This window comes from Protopterus annectens, chromosome 7.part0 (assembly GCF_019279795.1).
Source record: "Protopterus annectens isolate FY-2018-M chromosome 7.part0, PAN1.0, whole genome shotgun sequence".
Lineage (NCBI taxonomy): Eukaryota > Metazoa > Chordata > Ceratodontiformes > Protopteridae > Protopterus > Protopterus annectens.
Window position 1 is genome coordinate 803,496,164 of NC_056739.1, and position 20,664 is coordinate 803,516,827.

At 44.2% G+C, this 20,664-nt stretch overlaps 1 protein-coding gene across 2 annotated transcripts in view; it reads right to left on the bottom strand.

Moving 5' to 3' along the window:
* AGFG2 (ArfGAP with FG repeats 2) overlaps nt 1–20,664 on the bottom strand; it is an 851,713-nt gene that overhangs the window by 495,999 nt on the left and 335,050 nt on the right. For both annotated transcript variants that reach the window (XM_044077339.1, XM_044077338.1), the window contains exon 4: nt 11,107–11,242. In XM_044077339.1, coding sequence (XP_043933274.1) covers nt 11,107–11,242 — 136 coding nt within the window. The remainder of the gene's footprint in view (nt 1–11,106; nt 11,243–20,664) is intronic.

A 20,664-nucleotide genomic window follows, 5' to 3' on the forward strand; every position in this document is an offset into this window, starting at 1 on the left:
CACACAGAATATTATATTCACAAAGTAGCAGAAAGTATTCTGAGAACTAAGCCAACATGGGAATGGGGAAAATTCTGCCTATAGGGATGACTGCAATTAAGGATACAGACAACAGGCAAGGGAGCCTGGAATTTATTGGAGAAAACTGGCAAAGGAACCAAGGTACTGGGAGCAAATAACCAGGGAGTGGAAAGTATTAGAATGAGTACATGCCAAGAACTTAATTGGACTGCACATTAGATATTGCAAGGATTGATATCAGAACATAGGCAAAGAGAAAGAAATGGGGAAGGGGGGTACTAAATGAAAGACCAGCACTGGTAAAGGTTTTTAGTAGAATCTAGAAAAGAAGCTGACATTAAGAAAGGAATAATTAGTAGAGCATAAAAAACACTGCATAGTAACTATAAGAATCAGAGGAGATTAGAAAAGATTGGGAAGAGAGATTGGATAAGCAATTAAAGAAACTATGAGGGGATATATGTATGTCTCCCAAACATGCAACCAAGTCTAGAAGATTTAAGATCTTTGCTTGGAAGTGTTTACATACGTATTTTTATACCTCAAGTAGACTCCAAAGAATTTTTCCTCAGGTAGGCAGCAAATGTTGGGGAGGTGTGATGTGAAGAAAGAGGTAACTGGGAACATATTTTCTGCAAGTGTAATGAGTTGGCAGACTTTAAAGATTCCCTACAGACTGCTCTGTTGGAGATGCTGGCTGAGCAAATTGGTGTAACTAAGGAAATGGATTTTTTGAGTTATGATACATAATCGAAATTGCCTAGCTATAGTAAGGCCTTGCGGAGTCTAATTATCATGGCTGACAAACAAACAATTACTAGAAAATGTAAATCAAAGTCTAAACCAACTTTAGTAGAAGTAGTGAAGATAGTAACAGAGATACAACTGGAATTGGGCTCTTCAGAAAAGGGTATGAGCAAAACACACAGGAAAATGGGAAGTATGGAGTCGATACATGCAGAGAGGAACAAAGTTTAAAAGAAGGCAGGAAATGAACGAGCTATATAATGGCTGACTGGCAATGAGAGGATATAGTATAAGTGATGTACAATGTTTGCAGCTGCAGTTGTGTCAGCATGGTTTGTAATGTGTAATATTTGCAACAGATTGTGTCGGTATGGTTTATTTTCATTTATATAAATGTAAGATCACCTATGCCATACATGACAATTTAGTAAAGATGTCTCTTGTTGAAAAAAAATAATACATCTTTAGAAATAATAATACCACCAACAATACATCCTTACACTAGGGATTACGACAGTGGATAATCAAAAGTAAGACAAATAAGAGCAGGCAAGAGCTACAGATCAGATAAATAAGGCAGATTACATAAGCCATGTGGTCATCTGCAATCAAAATCTATGTTCCTGTGTTAAAAAGTTCTGCGCTTCAAAGTTGCAAATCTACTGTTAAACACTAAGTTATGTACCTACCATAACGTTCCATGTTAGTTGTCCATCTCGCCTTCCTTTTTGCTGGATGGGTTTGGAGCCGATCCTAAGCTCCAACTCGGCCACTTATTATAGCTCGAGAGCTCTTTATTGGCTTGAGGCTACCCCTTATCCCAGAATGCCCAGTGCCAGCTACCCAGATCTCATTTGAAATAGCACACACTAGACATAATTATAGAAGATAATCTATAAAAAACCTGGAGATACAGTTAATTGTCATGGTTTGGTTGAGAAGCAACTAATAAAACAAATTAGTTAGTGAAACCATTAAGAAATTCCTCTTAATCCTCGAGGAAGGGGGAAGGAGGGAGGGACGCAAGAAGGAAGGCGAGATGGACAACTAACATGGAACGTTATGGTAGGTACATAACTTCTTTATGTTAAGTTGTCCAATCTCGCCTTCGTTCTTGCTGGATGGCACAGCATCCCTAGAACCTCAATCCTGGGTGGCTCATTGGAACAGACTCTCCAGAACCGTGGAACCAAAGGTAGCTCTGCCCTGAGAGACCACATCGACTTTGTAATGAGAAATGAATGCATGAGGATCTGCCCAAGTAGCTGCTGCACAAACTGAATCTATGGGCAATCTAGATTGAAATGCTACCGAAGTAGCTACTGACCTGGTTGAATGACCTTTGGGTTTTGTTGGCAGATCTTTTTGTCGCAAGTGGTAGGCATGGACTATGGTGTCCGATAACCATTTTGACAATGTTACTTTAAAAACTGGAAGGCCTTGTTTGTTGTTAGCAAATGAAAGGAACAACTGATCTGATGTTCTCATTTCTTTAGTTCTATGGAGATAGAAACGCAGTTGTCTACGCACATCCAGTTGGTGTAATCTGTATTCTGCCTTGTTGGAATGATTAGGGAAAAAGACAGGAAGTTCAATGGACTGATTCAAATTGTGGTCTGAACAAACTTTAGGTAAAAAAAGATGGGTTAGTTCTCAGGGATACCCTGTCTTTGTTAAAAACTGGGTATGGAGGGCGAACACACAGTGCATGAAGTTCTGAAACAGGTCTGGCAGAAGTAATAGCAACTAAGAAAAGTTTTCCAAGAGAGAAATTTCAAGGAACATGATGCTGTCGGTTTAAAGGGTGACAGTATCAAGGAGGCAAGAACCAAATTGAGATCACAAGGTGGAAGTGGCTCTTTCACTGGAGATGTAAGAGATGTACCTCTCTTGAAGGCCTTACAGAGTTTATGAGACATTATGCTGGAGTTAGAAACTCCGACATGAAAATTTGAAATGGCAGCCAGTTGTACTCTGATGGTCGCAGCCGCTGCACCAAAATGAAACCGTTCTGGTAGGAAGTCCAAATTCTTGTGTACAGGAGCTATAAAAGGATCTAAATTCCTGAATTCTGCCCAGTAAGAGAATCTTTTCCATTTGCTAGTTTAGACTTTGTTTTATTTGTCTTATGGGAGGAAACAATATCACACACTGCCGGGGAAATACTGGGGAGCCTGCCTAGGATTGGAAGTGGAGTAACCAAGCTGTGAGCTTGACAGATTGGAGTGACAGGTGCAGCCCGCCTGACTGATGAATCAAGAGGTCCAGTACTGGGGTCCAGAATCCAAGGCTGGGCTAGAAGGTGGGGGAGAAAGAACGGAAACCAAATCTGTCAAGGCCAATAGGAGGCAATGAGGATCATTTTGCAACCCAACGATTTTGCTTTCTGAATGACTTTTGAAATTATGGGGAAGGGGGGAAATGCATAAAGGAGTCCCTGAGGCCAATCGTGGACTACAGTGTCCCTGGGTGTCTGACCTGGAGGAGGAACAAGGGAGAAGTAGCTGCTGCATTTGCTCTTGAGGGGAGAGGCAAAGAGGAGATCACAGCAAGGTTGGCCCCTTTTGCGGAAAATAAGATCCACAATTTCCTGTTTCAGAGACCACTCGTGAGGCATAAGTATAGCTCCTGCTGAGCCTGTCCGCTATTACATTGGATGTCCCAGGGATATGCATTGCTATCAGAAAACGTTGGGAGGAAATTGTCCATTGCCACATTCTGAGGGCCTCTCGGCACAAGGGGTAAGACCTGGTTCCGCCCTGTTTGTTGATGTAACAAACCACGGACATATTGTCCATCTGTATTGCAATAGTCCCGGCAGGGAGAGAGTCTTGAAGAGCTTGCAACGCTAGGAGCACTGTTCTCATCTCCAGGATATTGATGTGCAAGTTGTACTTGTGAGGTTGCCAAGTGCCTTGGACTGTCTTCCCTAGATAATGCCCCCCCCCCCCCATCAGGGAAGCGTTCGTGGTCACTGTGGCGACCGGATGGGGTTCCATGAAAGGTCTGCCCTGAGAAACTAGTGGGGAGACCATCCACCAGGAAAGATGTCTTTTTGTAAGATTCCGTAATTAGCATCATGCGAGACATGGGCAATTCCTAGAAGGACCATTGTGTGAAAAGAAGCCACTGAAGGATTCTCACGTGAAAGCTTGCTAAGGGGACTAGAAGAATGGCTGCTGCCATGGACCCTAGAACTTGAAGAACATATTTGACTTGAATTATTTTGCTCCTCAGGAGAAGTGACACCTGTTTTCGAATAATGGAAACTCTTTCCTGAGGCAATTTTACAATCATTTTTCTTGTGTTTAACTCTGCTCCTATGTATGCAATAGATTGAAAGGGCAACAAGGCAGATTTTTTGAAGTTTACTGTGATGCCTAGCTTGAGCATAGGATGTGATGGTGTAATCTTGTGCCTCTATACGTTGTTGCCTGGTGGTAGCAGTGAGGAACCAGTTGTCCAGATAAGGGAACACCTGGAATACTTGACGTCTCAGGTGAGCCGTGACTACTGCCATGCATTTGAACACCTTGGGGGCTGTGGTGAGACCAAAGGGCAGAGCTCTGAATGGGTAATGACTGGCCCCTAGCCAGAAGCATAGAAATCTCCTGAACCGTCTGTCCATTTTTATATGATAGTATGCGTCCTGAAGATCTATGGAGCACATCCAATTGTCCTGACCCAGAAAGGAAGAATGGAATTGCAGTGTTACCATCTGGAACGTTTCTTTTTGTACAGATTTGTTTAACCTGTTGAGATCCAGAATTGGTCTCCAGCCCCCTGTCTTTTTAAGCACTAAAAAGAATCTTGAGTAAGTTCCGAATCCTACTTGGTCTGCGGGGACTTCCTGGATGGCTGTTTTTTTCTAGCAGTCTTGAAACTTCTGTGACTGCCTGATCCCTTAGATTGGGAACATCTGGGATGGATTTTTTTGAAACAAAAGGGGGATGATGAAAGGGAATCTTGTAACCTCTGGATATAATGGCTAGTACCCATTTGTCTTTTGTAATATTTCGCCAGGTGGTTGGGTATAATGAAAGCCTTCCCCCGACTGCCTCCAGAGTTGAGCAGCCGGGCATCCCTCCAGGGATGTTGATAGGGTTTAGAAGAGAATGCATCTGTCACCCTGATTTTGCGGACACCCTCTGCCACAAGGGCGGCATTTGCCATTGTTATTATTTCCCCCTCTGCCCTTGGAGGAAAATTCACCACGTGCATCAGACAAGGGTCCCTGGGATTTTTGAAACCACATCTTTCCACCCTTTTGACCTTTTGGGTATGGTCTGGCAGGAGTGGAAAAATGGACTCTGACATCAGAGAGCGTCTTGCCTTCCTGCTGGCACCTGCTAAGTGCGTCTTTCACCCGAGGCCCAAAGAGAGAGGAGCCCATCAAAAGGGGTATTGGTGAAGGACACACTGAAAGGTTCCGCAAACTGACACAGCCGCAGCCAAGAATGTCTCCTAAGAGCTACTCCTGTTCCTGCAGCTGTACTCGCTCCATCGGCTGCGTATGAAATAAGCCTCATGGAGGAGTTGACTATTGAATTAAGAGTCGCAAGCTGGGTGGCTACCTTGGCTGAAGCTCCCTCAGCTGTGGGATCTTGTAGGGCATCTCCAAGCTTTTTTAGGAGATCCCTCTGAAGCCTAGTAAAATGGGAAGGATAGTTCAGGGACCTTAGGGAGAAGGTCGCGGATGAAAACATTTGCTTCCCATATCTGTCCATCGTACGAGAGTCTTTACTCAGAGGATGGACAGATGAAGAGGTTTCAGCTAACTCTCTTTGTGGCTGCTGCTACCACCATGGCATCAACTGGGACATCTTTAGTTAAGAATTGTTTATCTTGGGGAGCTGTGATGAATTTATTGGGTCTCCTCAGGACAGGTTACATGGAATCTGAAGCTGACCAAACCTTTCGAGACACTACAGACATGAGTGGATCAAAAGGCGGAGACATCCAGGAGGTGGAAGGTCGGGAACCAAATGCATCCAGGTATACAAATTTGTCCTTGGAGGGGGCTAGGAAAGTCCAGCTACGCCTCTGCCTGAGAATCTCAAGGATGTCCGAAAAGGAAACATCTTCAGAGGGGGACCTTGGGGATCCCTCCAATTCAACCAGGTCTTATCTGAGGTGACAGACTCAGGGGAGTCTTGGTGCTTCCTCTTGCACTTTTTTCTTCTGGAAAGCCTGCTCAGAATGCTCTGGGGAGGTTTCAGAAGAAGAGGGTTCACCCAATGGGGTGTCCTGGAGCATAGGTTCCCTAGGTTTTGGGACTGGAGGAGGAGCAGAGGTTGTCACAGGCACAGAGGGGGACTGAGCCGATAGTGGAGCCGTCTGTGGAGACCGCACTCTCCGCATGACCTCGAAGGTGTCATGGTCCCAACACAAGGAGGGCTCTAGCTCCAAAAAGACAGGAATACCACCCTGTGCCAAGGGCGACAGCTCCGAGGCCAATGTGGGAGCAGAGCTCAACTGAGCCAACGTTTTGAGAGGGAGAGCGGGGTCGGACAAGGGTCCTATGCCACTTCACCCCTCAGAGCAGACGAGAGAGCTTCGGTGCTCAGATACCTCGATGGGAGGAAGAATTAAGGTAATCTGAGCCAATATCGAAGCCAATGAGGATGTCATCGGAGCAGAAGGAACCACTATCGGAGTGTCCATGGACTCCGGCTCTGAACTAAGCCTAGTTGGAGGAGGAATCTACATCGAAGCGGATGGAGCCGAAGCCTGTTGAGGTGGGCTCAAAAGCATTTTAGCAAGGGCCTGTGACTTAAGCAACCTACTGTCCACTCTCTCCACATCCTGATCCAATAACCGAGGATCGAGAGGAGTGGGAAGAGGAGCATTGACTGGACTTGCTTTGAAGTAATGGTGATTGTGGCACCGACCAAATTGGCTCCAAAAAAGGAGACCTAGCTCTTTTGTGGCTCCCAAGTAACAGTTGGAGCCGACAGAGGGGTAGTCTTGTCGGTGCCAGCTGGCACAGACACACTTGGTTTGTCAAGCTCACAGGTCAGTTCCTAACATGGAGCCGACGGCTTGACTGGTTTCAAAGGCTTCTCTGGTTGAGATGCTTTAGCTGGAGAATCCTGTTTCAATAATTCACGGAGGATAAACTTGTTTTTCCTCTCCTGCAGGACCCTTGGACTAAAGGCATGACAAATAGCACAAGAGTCCTGCAGGTGCAAAGCCCCCAAGCAGTAAACACAACTAGTGCGCTCATCTGTCAGAGACATCATCTGACAGCATGAGTCACACTTTTTAAAACCAGAGGTTTTAACTTTCTTAGACATTTTAATAAAAGTCAAACTACAATAGAAAAACTAAATTAATAAAGACCTTAAAGGACAGCCTCCAACTTAAACAGCTGTCCTTAAGGGGGGCTCTCTAAGTTAAACAAGTTCAGGGAATAACAGAAGGCCTAGCAACTAAGGGGTGACGGCCAACACAGCATAAAAGTAAAGCACAAGGACAAGATAAACTTACACACTACTACCGAAGAATTATATCAAAATTTAAGCACAATACTTGAGTTTACAAGACAAAAAGTTATACTAAGCCTGAGCCAATATTGAATGCAACCTCGCAGCTAAAGCGGCAAACGAGATCTGGGTAGCTGGCGCTGGGCATTCTGGGATAAAGGGTAGCCTCGAGCCAGAAAAGAGCTCTCGAGCTATAGTAAGTGGCAGAGTCGGAGCAGAGGATCGGCTCCGAACCCATCCAGCAAGAATGAAGGCAAGATTGGACAACTTGACATCCTCAGTTATCCCTGCTTACATACATGAACAGAGGAAGTTGCTTTAAACCTGCTAATATTCACAAGTAACACTAAAAAATTATCAGTAGCTCTCTGTGGATCTACAGGCTTAAAAAAAAAAAAAAAAAACAAGTCAAGATTGGTGAATGTATATCCAGTATCTGGTCAACAAAAAAAGATGAGGATAAAAAGTGCAGTTAACGGTTGTAAACTGCTAGTGTCATGCATCTGCTTGCAGTACTACAATTACAAAACATCAACATTAACGAAGTGGAAAAGACTGTGTAAGAGGAGGAATGTGCAAAAGCTACTTTAAAACTCTGCAAGGGGCATGCTGCTGCACCAATGAAAAAGGCCAAGGTGCATTTTTCAATGTGGAGAAGATAATATTCTACAAAAAAAAATCCCAAACTTTAAGGGACAGGAATGCTTTTGGCAATAATTGTATAAGGAAATGAGAAGGGCAAGAGGGCCCATGCTCTGAAATAAGCAGAATTAGCTTATGCTCGGATCTGACCAGGTGTGGAACACCGGTCACTCATGTTGATAATGACTAGGTCTAGGATATTGTTGCCCCTGGTTGGGGTGTGGATAATTTGATCCAGGGCATTGGAATTTATGAATTCTAGAAAGCGTTGAGCGAAGAGTTGGTACACGAGTAGTTTTCCCAGTTAATGATGGGGTAGTTGAAATCTGCCATTATTAGGGTGTTTGATTGAACCCTAATATTTTCCAGTATATCAAGGAAAGAGGAGTGGGGATCCTGGGGCATGGTAGGGGATCCGTAGCAAACTACAATTTGGATTGCAGTTTTGCCCAGAGTTAGTTGCACTTGGATAATGCCACATAACCCATGCACTCAGGTCACTCCACAACAAGTACAAGTATGACTTTGTCATTGTCCATGTCGATGTGAACGACCCGAGACGTACCTCCCTGGACTACATGAAGACAGACATGGAAGAGCTCACCGATCATGTAATCAAGGCAGGTATGATCCTAGCCCTGAGTAGCATCCTACCTTTGCCCAGAATGATACTGCAGTACAAGGACAAAATGATTTACTTCACCAATTGGCTAAGCTTCTGGTGTCATTCTAAGTGGATCCAGTATCAGTCTGCCTGGGACGACATGGTCGACAAGCCACGATGCTTTGCCAGGGATGGCCGGCACCCATCGCCCCTGGGATTCCGGACACTGGCTAAGGCTCTTGCCGCCCCTATAGTGCCTTTTTTAAGCAAGGTTCAAACGAAAAACCCACCACTGCAACAGGCAAGCAATAACTGTGGGTAATGCTACTCAATGCTCAAAGTCTAAACCTCAAAATGCACTCACTCGAGGCACTCCTTAAAAAATGGAGAACATCAATATCTGTGCAGTGACAAACCTGGTTCAAGGCTCCAGAGAGCACTCCTGCATTACCAGGCTATAACTCATACCATACCTTTCGGCCATCTAACCTGGACTGGAACACCAAACCCAGAGGTGTGTCCATATTCATTAAGGATATCCACACCTCCAGGCTAGTTGCCCAACATAATGCATCCGAAATTATCCAAGTGCAACTAACTCTGGGCAAAACTGCAATCCAAATTGCAGCTTGCTACAGATCCCCTACCATGCCTCAGGATTCCCACTCCTCTGATATACTGGAAAATACTATGGTTCAACCAAACACCCTAATAATGGGAGATTTCAACTACCCCACCATTAACTGGGAAAACTACTCGTGTACCAACTCCTTCGTTCAATACTTTCTAGAATTCATAACTTCCAATGCCCTGGATCAATTTATCCACACCCCAACCAGGGGCAACAATATCCTAAACCTAGTCATTACCAACATGAGTGACCGGTACTCCATACCCGAAGTCAACTCCTCGTTGGTCAGATCAAACAATAAGCTAATCACCATAGCTATCCACATCCTGCCTGCACCCCCCCCCCCCCCAATCAAGGAAACCACTGTAAAAAAATTTCTCCAAAGCCAACTTCATGCTTAAGACAGAAGTGGCAAACTTCACGACACCTATGCAGATGGACAATTCAGTTATGACTGCTGAATCCTACACAAATGCACTCAATAAGCACTTACAAGAGTGCATGGATCATGCTATCCCCAACAGAACCAAGACGCTATCCTCAAAAAAGAGCCAATCTGGTGGTCCCCTGCTATAAACAAACTCTACAACAGAAGAAGAAACTGTTGCAAAAGAGTCAAATCTATGAGTGGAGGAACTCCCTGGTCAGCCTCAGTAAGAAGCTAAGACCCCTCAAAATCCTACAAAGCTAGCTACGAAAACAAGATTGGCATGAATTCCAAGGACAACCACAAAGCATTCTATAGCTATGTCACGAACCTCAATGGCAAGACACAGATCTGCTCTGAGTTACAGCACAATGGCACGAAAATCACAGAACCAACGGGTATCGCTAACATCCTGGCTGATAGGTTTCAGTGCTAACTTTAACTTTGCCCCCCCACCCCCACCCCCTAAAGGGCCCATAGCTATACCAGAAGAATGCAGAGCCCCTGCAATCACAACTGTGCAGGTAAAGACTGCACTCTCCAAAGCCAAACACACAGTATCCATGGGACCGGACAACATCTCAGGCTGCATTCTACATAACCTTCAGAACGAACTAGCTCCTCACGTGAGCACCATGTTCAATCATAGCCTCATTTCAGGCTTTGTACCCACTGAATGGCGCACAGCAATAGTTATACCACTAGACAAAGGGGGAGCCACCACAGACCCCGGGACTTATTAACCTGCTGAGCCTGGTCTGCAAGTTCATGAAACGTATCATCATGGAACTCTAAGACATTGGTAACCAACCTGTAATCCAGTGACCTGAATTTCAGGACAAACACAAACTGCGATACAAACATAACTGACCCACAGCAGATTGTAATTAGCTTATCTATCCAATCTGTTCCAATGGAATAAGGCAACTGGTGCAGTTTTTAGAAAAACTCATTCTATTTAGTCTTCTTAGATAGCGTGCATTCTTGTAGTTAATTCTTACAAGCAGCCTATCTGAACAGGTAGTAGAGTTAAAATAATAAAGCTTAAATTTAACTTTAAGAACCCTCATCCAGGTGTGAAAACAAACAGAATAAATACATTTTTCAAAATAACTACACTTGTTGCCTTAATCTTCTGGAGAGGAGGGGTAGAGATGAGGTAAATCTGGTCAGACTTGTTTGTCTCCCGTATAATTTTTGTTACATCAGACAATGTGAACACAGTTCTCCTGAACTACATCTGTGTGCTTGCTCTACAGGCAGTCTTGCACTCAATGTCTTGTTGGGAGAGGGGGGCACTGTAGTGGGCATAACAGCAGACAACAAACTGCATCAAAAGTTAGCTAGTGCACTGGCTGCGTCAGAAATCAAAGCAAAGGCAGAGGCAAGAAGAGGACATTATACAGAGACTTGGAAAGAATGTGAATGAAATCCAAAATAAATCTGTTAAAATCACTGTCAGTGTACCACATTTTGTTCTACATCTTACCAATATGTCATACTTATCTAGTCCTAACAACTAAATCAATTTCCAGTTTCTTGTAGGTACCTGACTTGGAAGTGTGCGACTAGAACCAGCTTCCGTCAGAAGGGTGCGCAATGGCTTCACTTCAGGAGAGGTATTACGTCTACTGACTGTGGATGCTGAAGCAGGGGTCTCTTTCACCTGGTCTGGAGAAACGTACCTGCAATAAGAAGGCATATAGGTATATCTGCCCTTTATGTCTGTTTACATGTCAATCAGGCATAAAATAGAATTTCTTTTATTGCTACAAATGTAACAGCAGTATAATGCTATACTTCTAAAGGAAAAAGCAAAGAAAAATTCTTATTTCAGGACAATCCTAGGGTGGTACTTTGGTATACATATAAACAAACCACTTATGAAACTCAGTCAGCTGGGCATGTATAGAGAGTAATCAAATGTCACTATTATGAACTCATTTGGAGGCTTTCTTAAAGCAAGTGATAAGCTGCAGTTTATCAGTGCAGTTGGATCACAGCTCACTCCAGGTAGAATAAGCTACAGTCACTTATAGCAGGGTTAGTGATTAATCTATGAAATAAATTACACAGAATCCCTTTACTGTAAACAGGTTCAGCTGAAAGTCATGTCTGCAAACCTGCATTATTTATTAATTTATTTACAGGGAATCTTCAGGGACCATGTGGGTGGAGCCCCCACATTCCCTAACTAATGCATTCTAACTTCATGGTCACACACAACAGTTAAAGGAGCAAAGTCACGGATCACAGAAAGTTGTTTACAGAGTAACCCATTTGCAGTATTAGGATTCTCAATATCACTGAACAGCTGTCATGTTTCTGTATAGCAGATATTACTTTCGCACAAAACTGATACTTTCTCCAAGCAGAATGCATTGTAGTGGGACTTTGAACTTTGTGCAGATTTAATACTGCTACTCAGTCTGCAGTGTGTTACACCAGGTGCTCTCCTTGTCATATCCGGGCTGCACTCATTCAGGTGTTTCTTAAGCACACAGCTAAGAATATACCATGGTACACATCAAAGCAAGCTATGCAGTGAGACCCCAATGCATAAACAAAAATGTGAACAAAGAGGTGTAACACCACTGAACACATCATCTCTCTCCATTTTTAACAAAGTCCTTATGCTCTAGGCTAGTTCATCTGACACCTACTTTATCTTCCATTTTAGTGCACATCATGCATTTAAAAATGTTCAATAGCAGTTTAAATATTTACTTTTGAACACAGCCTCTTAACAGGGTCTCAGCCTTTAATGGATTAAGTATCCAAAATACAAGATGCAATCACAGAGATGGAGAATCGACATTTTTTTCTCTTACAAGGAGATGAGTAGGCAAGTCCGCCTAAACCAGCTATCTCTGGAGTGAACCTCAGCTGACGAATGCACTGCTCCTGGGAGTCAACCAAGAACCAGGAGAAGATGGACATGAACAGTTAGAAAGAGAAAGGGGAAGCACAATCCCCAGAAGACCCCAAAGAACTGGGACATACAGCCATACTATACATGTGCATTAGGTAAACTGCTACCTATTAAACTATGGTACTACTGGGCCAAACAAAACAATTAGCAGGCACTTCAGATGAACAAGAAGTTAAAAATCCCTAAAAAGGATTTCCACAACAGGGTGGAAACAGCACTCATCAAATCAGCCAGACACCAGCCTCAATACTGTCAGCCACTGAGTGACTTAAGTCCATCAGTGGGTGAACATAACATCCTAGTCACCCACAAAGTTGACCAAGCAGTACCAAACACCTCACATCATCTACATGGAGAACCTCTTCCTTTAACCCAAGTGCAACTCTTCTGACAGGACCTCGCTAGTAGCTAGCAATGACTCAGAAGGCAAAGGAGCTGGACAGGTAGCAAAAGAAGAGTTAAGGCACTCCACCAGGACCACCATCACGTCTACAGCACAAAGGGTGGATCCCCTAACTGCCCAAAGACGAGAGTGACCCACACCCTACTCTTGGGCGTAGACTGTGTTCAAAGACCTAAAAACTACATCCCTAAAGTCAAAATGAGACAAATCATCACCAAGTATAGAAATTTCTAAAGGAGGGACACGGCACCTTAAAATGTTTCCACAGAATCACTGCCCTGGCAAAAAGTGGCAAGGGTTGCAATTTCTCCCAAAGTGGCCAAGACTAGCAACCTGGGTACTCAATTGTGAAGGCTCAATCTTGGAGCTGTCCAGCAAGGGCCAGTTCACCCTTCAAAGGAAACTATCACAATCAATCATGAGAATGAAAAATGCAGCAGGAACCGGACTCAAAAGCCACAGCTTCTGGCTGAAAAAACAATTGCTTTCTGTAAATACAGCTGTAATAGGAATTTACTATAAATTTGGATGGCTGGGTTAATTTATTGTTATCACTTGTGGAATAGGGGTAACTAGACAGCTGACCCGACTTTAACAACTGTTCCTTCCCCCAAAGGATCCGCTGACTCTCACCCACTACCACACAGGACGACACTGGTGTTATAAGAGGGGCAACACCCACCAACTTCAAATCCTTCTTACTCTGGCAACACCAGGAGAAAACAGTTCAGCGTTGAGGTCCCCAATATTTCTCATTTGTTCTCTCTCTCAGGAAAATAAAGCAAGGTCACAGAGAGAAGGTAAGCGTGGTAGGGAGATGAGGGAGAAAGTACAGTTTTGTACCTACCATAAATGTAGATGTCCGATAGGCATGCATCTGCAGTCCTTACAAATGGGTTGTCCTGTCGTCAGGCAGCCCTTCGGTCGGACGGATTCCAAAGTCTGGGTCTGGCCTCGGCTGGTGTTGCACTTCACCCGACGTCATAGCTGCAGTTATTCGGGTATAAAGGCATCAGCCGACGCCATTTTCCTCAGTGTTTCTTGCCCCAGATGCCAGGTGCCCTCTAGGAAGGCTAAATTTGGATAAATGCAAATGGTTCCAAATAGTAGAGAGCAAACAAAAAATAAGCATGTATGTACATATATACAAACAAATACACCATAATAGATTCCCCAGCTAGCTACAAGATGGGCAAATACCCTAGGAGTACCACAGAGGGAAGGAGGGTGGGTAATCCTGACTGCAGATGCATGCCTATCGGACATCTACATTTATGGTAGGTACAAAACTGTACTATGTCCTTCAAGGATGCATCTGCAGTCCTTACAAATGGGTAGAATACCATAGCCAGACTGGGGGAGGAGGAGAAATAAGATTATGGTGTAGTTAAGATCCCTTGCAAAACAGCAGTGGCAAAACCTGCTCGGGATCTGGAGTATAAAGGTAAATTATAATGCTTGGCAAATGCATGCACGGAGCTCCAAGTAGCAGCCTCTAAAATGTCTTTGGTAGCCACTCCTCGTAGAAAAGCTGTGGTAGTGGCTGTAGCCCTTGTAGAGTGAGGCCTGATGTTTTCTGGAGTTTTCTTCGCATGGTAGGCGTAACAAAATCTAATGCAATTTCCTATCCACTTAGAGATTGTCTGTTTTGAAATTGCTTTTCCTTCCATTCCTGCTGCATATGCTACGAGTAGCTGGTCAGTTTTTCTATTGCCCTTGGTCCTGTCCAGGTAGTAACGTAATTGTCTATGTACATCCAAGGTATGCAACAGTCTTTCTCCCCTGTTCTGTGGGTTGGGGAAGAATGTAGGTAGGTGGATAGCTTGGTTTAAATATACCCTGGAGACCATCTTTGGCATAAAAGTAGGATTTGTTCTCATGGACACTCTATCTTGATGGAAGATCAGGAAGGGCTGAACTGCCATTAATGCCTGTAGCTCAGATACCCTTCTTGCTGAAGTGATTGCAAGCAGGAAAGCAGTTTTCCATGATAAGTATTGTAATTCTGCTGTTGCTGCTGGTTCGAAAGGGGGGAGTGTCAACTTTTCTAGCACAAAGTTCAAGTCCCATGCTGGCAATGGTGGCTTCCTAGGTGGTTTTACATTTTTAATTCCTCTCAGTAACTGCCTGAGCAGAGGATGTGAGAAGACTGGAGGATCCAAGTTGTATTCTGCTGAAATAGCTGACGCATGAATCTTAATGGAAGAATAGGACAGGCCGTTGTGGTAGAGCTCTGCCAAGTATTCCAGGATGTTGGCTATGTTTACCAGTGACACATTTTCTCCTTTTGCAGTACTCCAAATGTGATATCTTTTCCATTTTGCTGAATAATTTTTTGTTGTTGAGGGTCTGCGAGCCTCCAAGATAATGTCTTTAACCCTTTGGGATAAACTTGGGTTATTTGGTCTTATGCAATGTTCCAGGCAGTCAGCTGCAGTGTTTTCAGGTTTGGATGCAGGGTGTTGTAGTTGTTCTGTGTTAACAGTAAGGGAACCAGTGGTAGAGGCCATATTTGTTCCCGAGACATGCTCCTCAGTAATGGGTACCAATGTTGCCTTGGCCAGTCTGGAGCTATCAAGATGATCCTTGGACGGTCTTCTTTGATCTTCAATAGCACCTTGTGCATCAAAGGAAGTGGTGGGAATGCATATGCTGTCAGGTTTTTCCAACTGAAAGATAGGGAGTCCACTTTCCAAGCAAATGGGTGGTACGTCCTTGTGCAGAATTTCTTCAGTTGGTGATTGCGTGGGGATGCAAATAAGTCTATTTCTGGTAGTCCCCATTTTCTTGTAATGGTTTTGAATATGTCTGGATGCAGCATCCATTCGTGGGCATCCGTGGTAGTTCTGCTTAGTATGTCTGCTAGTATGTTTTCTTTCCCTGGCACAAAAATTGCTTGTAACTGAATGTTGAGGCTCAGGGCCACATTCCAGAGTTCCATTGCCATCCGGCATAGAGGGTACGAATGTGTGCCTCCCTGTTTGTTGATGTACCACATAACTGTGGTGTTGTCTGTCCTTATCAACAGTTGACCTTGTCGAAGAAATGGTCTGAATGTCTGAATTGCCAGTTTTACTGCCAGCATTTCCTTTTGATTTATGTGTAGGTGCAGCTGGTCTTGAGTCCATAAGCCTTGTATGCACTTGTCCAGCATGTGCGCCCCCCAACCGAGGTCTGAGGCGTCCGTTGTGATGGTCTGGCTTGGTTGAGTGCTGTGGAAGGGCAGTCCTTTGTTTGATTGACAGGCCTGAGACCACCATTTGAATTCTTGCTTCAGGCATGGGATTATTGGAATTTGGGTTTCTAGGCTGTGCTTGTGCTGAGACCATAAATTCCTTAGATACCACTGTAACATTCTCATATGCAGTCTGGCATGTGGAACCAAAATTATGCAGGATGCCATGAAACCCAAGGCTTGCAGGACTTTTCTTGCTGTTAGCTGGTTCTGTTTTGTTAATGCCAAGAAGTAGAGAGGGAGTTGCTCCTGTTTTTCTACTGTTAGAAATGCCATTTGTTGTGATGTGTCCAGCTCTGCACCCAAAAAGGTTATCCTTTGGGATGGTATCAGCCTTGACTTTTTTATATTGACTGTGTATCTCAGGGCTTGCAGTAGTTAAGTGACCCTTTTTAAGTCTTCTGCTAGTTTGTTTTTGTTGTCTGCTTGTAACAGGCAGTCGTCCAGGTAAGGGTAGATTTGAATTCCCCGAAGCCTGCAATGAGCAATTACTGATGCCAGGCATTTCGTGAACACTCTGGGCGCAGTAGATAAGCCAAAGGGCAATGCTGAGAATTGATAATGCTCTGATCCTGCAAGAAATCTGAGGTATCTTCTGCAATTTGGTCGTATGGGGACGTGCAGGTATGCCTCCTTGAGATCTAGAGTTACCAGCCAAGACTCCTTGCCCAACATGGGAAGAAGCTGCTGTAGGGTCAGCATTTTGAATTTTGGGACAATGAGGTATGTGTTTAAAGCGGACAGGTCGAGAATAGGTCTCCATTGGTTTTCTTTTCTTGGTACCAGGAAGAGCCTGGAGTAAAATCCTTGTCCTTGCTCCATAGATGGTACCTTTTCTACAGCTCTCATCCTTAGTGAGTTATTTGCTTTAGAGCTTCTGCCTTTTGATTTGGAGGTAGGTTTGGCATTCCTCTCTTCCTTGGTAGAGTATGGAAGTGAAACCTGTAACCTTGGTCTATTGTCTGCAAAATCCACTTGTCTCCTGTGATGTAATGCCAGTTTACTGAAAATAAGGCTAGCTTTCCGCCTAAGGGTGCTTCTAGTTGTTCCCTGGTAGGCGGTGCTAGAGCCAAGTCACTGTGATTGTCCTGTAGTCGTGGTGGTGGCTGTATCTGTGGCTGTACCTTGCTGGTTGTTAGCCTGCCACTGACGTCCCCTGTAGGCACCTCTGGATTGACCCCTGCCTCTTGAGCGCCTATTCCTGCCTCTCTGAGCTTTGGAGGTGTCTGGAAAGGACCAATTCTTGGAGGGCCAATTCCTGCTAAACCTTGGAGGTTGGACCTGTAAGAAATCTTTGACTGTCTGGACAGATATTGCCTTCTCTTCCATCTTCTTCAGCACCTGTTGTGCAGGAGAGCCAAACAAATTGATCTTGTCCATGGGAGCATCCAGTAGTTTTGATTTAACATGATCTGGTAAGGCCTGTTCTTTTAACCATGCATGTCTTCTGATCACTGTGCCAGTCATGGCTGATCTAAAGGAAGCCTCCAGTGCATCATAGCCGCATTTTAAAGAATGGTTACTGACCTGCTGAATGTTATGTACCATTTCTTGAACAGATTTTTTGTCTAATGGTTCATCCGAGGACAGCTTTTTAGTTAACTGGTCTAACATAAATTCTTGATACTGGATTATGTGGAATTGACAGTTCAAGGCCCTAGCTGAAAGAGTAGCAGAAGTGTAAACTTTTTTACCCCATCTCTCTAAGGCCCTAGATTCCCTTTCAGAGGGGAGGGGGGTTTTGGTAGAGGTAGCTGCTACAGCCTTGGGTCCCTGGGAGATAGTTTCGGGATCTGCAAAGGGGCCTTATACAAATGATAATGTGTGTCCGGAACCCTGTAGTACCTATCGGGCTTAGCACAGGGTGGAGGAAGAGAATCAGGAGCAGTACAAGCATCATTAAAAGCATCATCCACAACAGTAAGTACTGGAGGAATGGCTAAAGGCCTATGCTGTGGCAAATGCAAAAAGGTTCTAAGCCTTTTCCTAGAGTCTGAAAAATCCTGGCCCTGCCATTGAAATTGTTCCCTCATAGCATGCATGGTTTCCCCAAAAGAAAATTCCTCAGGCGGAGAGGCAGAAGGAATGGACTCTTCTGCATCAGAGTCCTCATAAGGAGAAAAAGGGGCCTCTGGAGGGTCTGAATTATCTGATTCATCAGAGGAGCCATCTGAAGAAACTGGCTCAGGGTGCTCTACTCTAGTCCTCTTCTCTGGAGGTGGGTGAGAGGCCCTGTCTGGATGTGTTTGGGATCCCCGGATCAAGGAAATGAGATCCTCTGCTAGACTAAGCATTTGTGAACTAGAACTGGGCCTGTGAGAGGGGGTCTTAGCAGGCACAGTTTTGGTAGTCTTTGCTGCTTTAGCCCTGGCAAAGGCCTTAATCGACATGGATGCAGGAGGCCTAGCAGCTCCACGTGCAGGGGTAGGAATATCCAAAGGGATAGTATCTGATAAATCCTGTGAACCTGCAGGAGCAGGTGGGATTTCAGTAGCAGATTCAGCCAAGCTGGATGAGGCCTCGGTAAGTGGTAAGCTTTCGGGTGAAGGAAGAACCGTGGACTCGGTTTCAGCCGAAACCGAGACACTCGCGGTTGACTTAGCCTATCAGAGTAAAATCAAAATCCTTGGAAAACTGTAAAGGAATGACAAACAAATAGGACTGCCTGGGACATAAAGGGGGGGGGGGGGGCTATGACAACAGCTTTTGGCCTGCCCTCTCTCATCTTAGTTATGTTTTGAAAATTAGGGGTATACGAGGAAACGCTCACAACAGACCCATCCATCCATTTAGGCGACAATGCATCAACCTTCCAGGTATTTGAAGGAGTTGTTCAGCAGTAAAATTTTCTCAGTTGTCTGTCTGTGCTGAGGCAAACAGATGTACTTCTGACACCCGAAATTCTGGTCAGATCCAGGAAGACGTCTTTGTTTACCACCCATTTGTGTGGGTCAATCTGTGATCTGCTCAGCATGTCTGCCACAATATTTTACTGGGAATAGATGTAGGCTGCCGTGAGCATCTAACCAGGAGATAAGCAGATCTCCCAAGCTTGCATTGCCAGCCTTAATACGTATACGAGAGTTCCTCCGCGTTTTCTGCTGATGCACCACATTACTGTGGTATTGTCTAGGCATATTTACAAGACTCCCCTTTGCAGAATCTGTTAAAGCTTTTCTTGTTAGGATGGTAGCCATCATTTACTACACATTTATGTTTTTTTTCTCCTGTCATCTTTCCAAGCACCATGCACCTCAAGTGTCACCACCCAGGCTAGATCAGAGAAGTCCATGTTTAGTGTCTAGGTAGGCCAACGTGTTCTGAAGGGCACTCCTAGGATGAGTTAAAGCTACTCTAACTACCATTAGATCTCTTCTTATGCTCTGGGTTTCTGGGTACACTGAATGTTGACACCATCCGTTTCTGAGACACTGTCGTAGTTTTCTCATGTACAAGCAGGCTATACTGGGATGAAGTCATGAAGCTATGTTCTACAAGGAAACTCCAGCTGATACACCACCCTTTTCTGGATATCCTGCAGGAACAGGGTCAGACTCAGTACCTTGTACTCTCTAAGGCTTTCTAAAAAATCTAAGTTCAAGAGAGCCCCTAGAAAAAATAGGATCTTTGCTTGGTTGAGGTTGGACTTAGAAAAGTTGAGAGAGAGACCCAGATTGTACCACGTGACGTATCTTGGTATAGAGAAATGCATCAAAATTAAATATTACTAAATTCTTATTTTCCAATACTGATTTCATGGGGACTTGCCATTCAAAGTTTTTTCAGTCTATCCTTTCGATTATGAGAATGTAGTTTGCATCCCCCTGTAATATCACAACGTAGAAATAATACAATAAGATTTTTTTCTTTCCGTTTATTTACACTAACTGCGCTGTGATACAGTTTTTTAAAATGTCTCTGCAGGTGTTCATCTCCACTGACTACTAAAATTTTCTAAGCTGCATTTAAACTTCCGGCAATACAAAATAAGGTTAGTAGTAGAGATATCTACTGAAGATCATGTGCAAAGATTCGAAAGAGAATATAGTGTCCACACTCCACAAGCATATTTTACACTTCACTAGTGGTGTTCCTTTACTGCTGCACAAGGGCGCCCGCAGGCAGGTGCAAGGGGGTGCACTTGCACCCCCCTGGATTTTCTTAGCGCTATATACGCTACACACTTTTTTTTTTCCACTTACTTTTGTTTTTTCCATTTTCCACGTAGCCTGCATTGTTATTTTTCAGAAGTAGAGAACTGTTACTGGAGATGGCGTGGCAGGCAGTCACATGACTGACGCGAGTCTGACATCATGATTGACAACTCTACAAGCCTCAAACTCCCAAGTAATCGCGTTATTCGCGTTCGCGTAGTTCGTTACAACTTGATGGAAGAAGACTGCGGTGGACATCAGTGGAAAAGTTAATATTTGATGATTTCATGCTCAGGACGGAGCAATTGCAAACCAAACCATCGTGTTTTGTGTGGTGAGTGGTGGAAGGACTGGAGGTGGTGCGTATGGTGTTGGTATTAGAA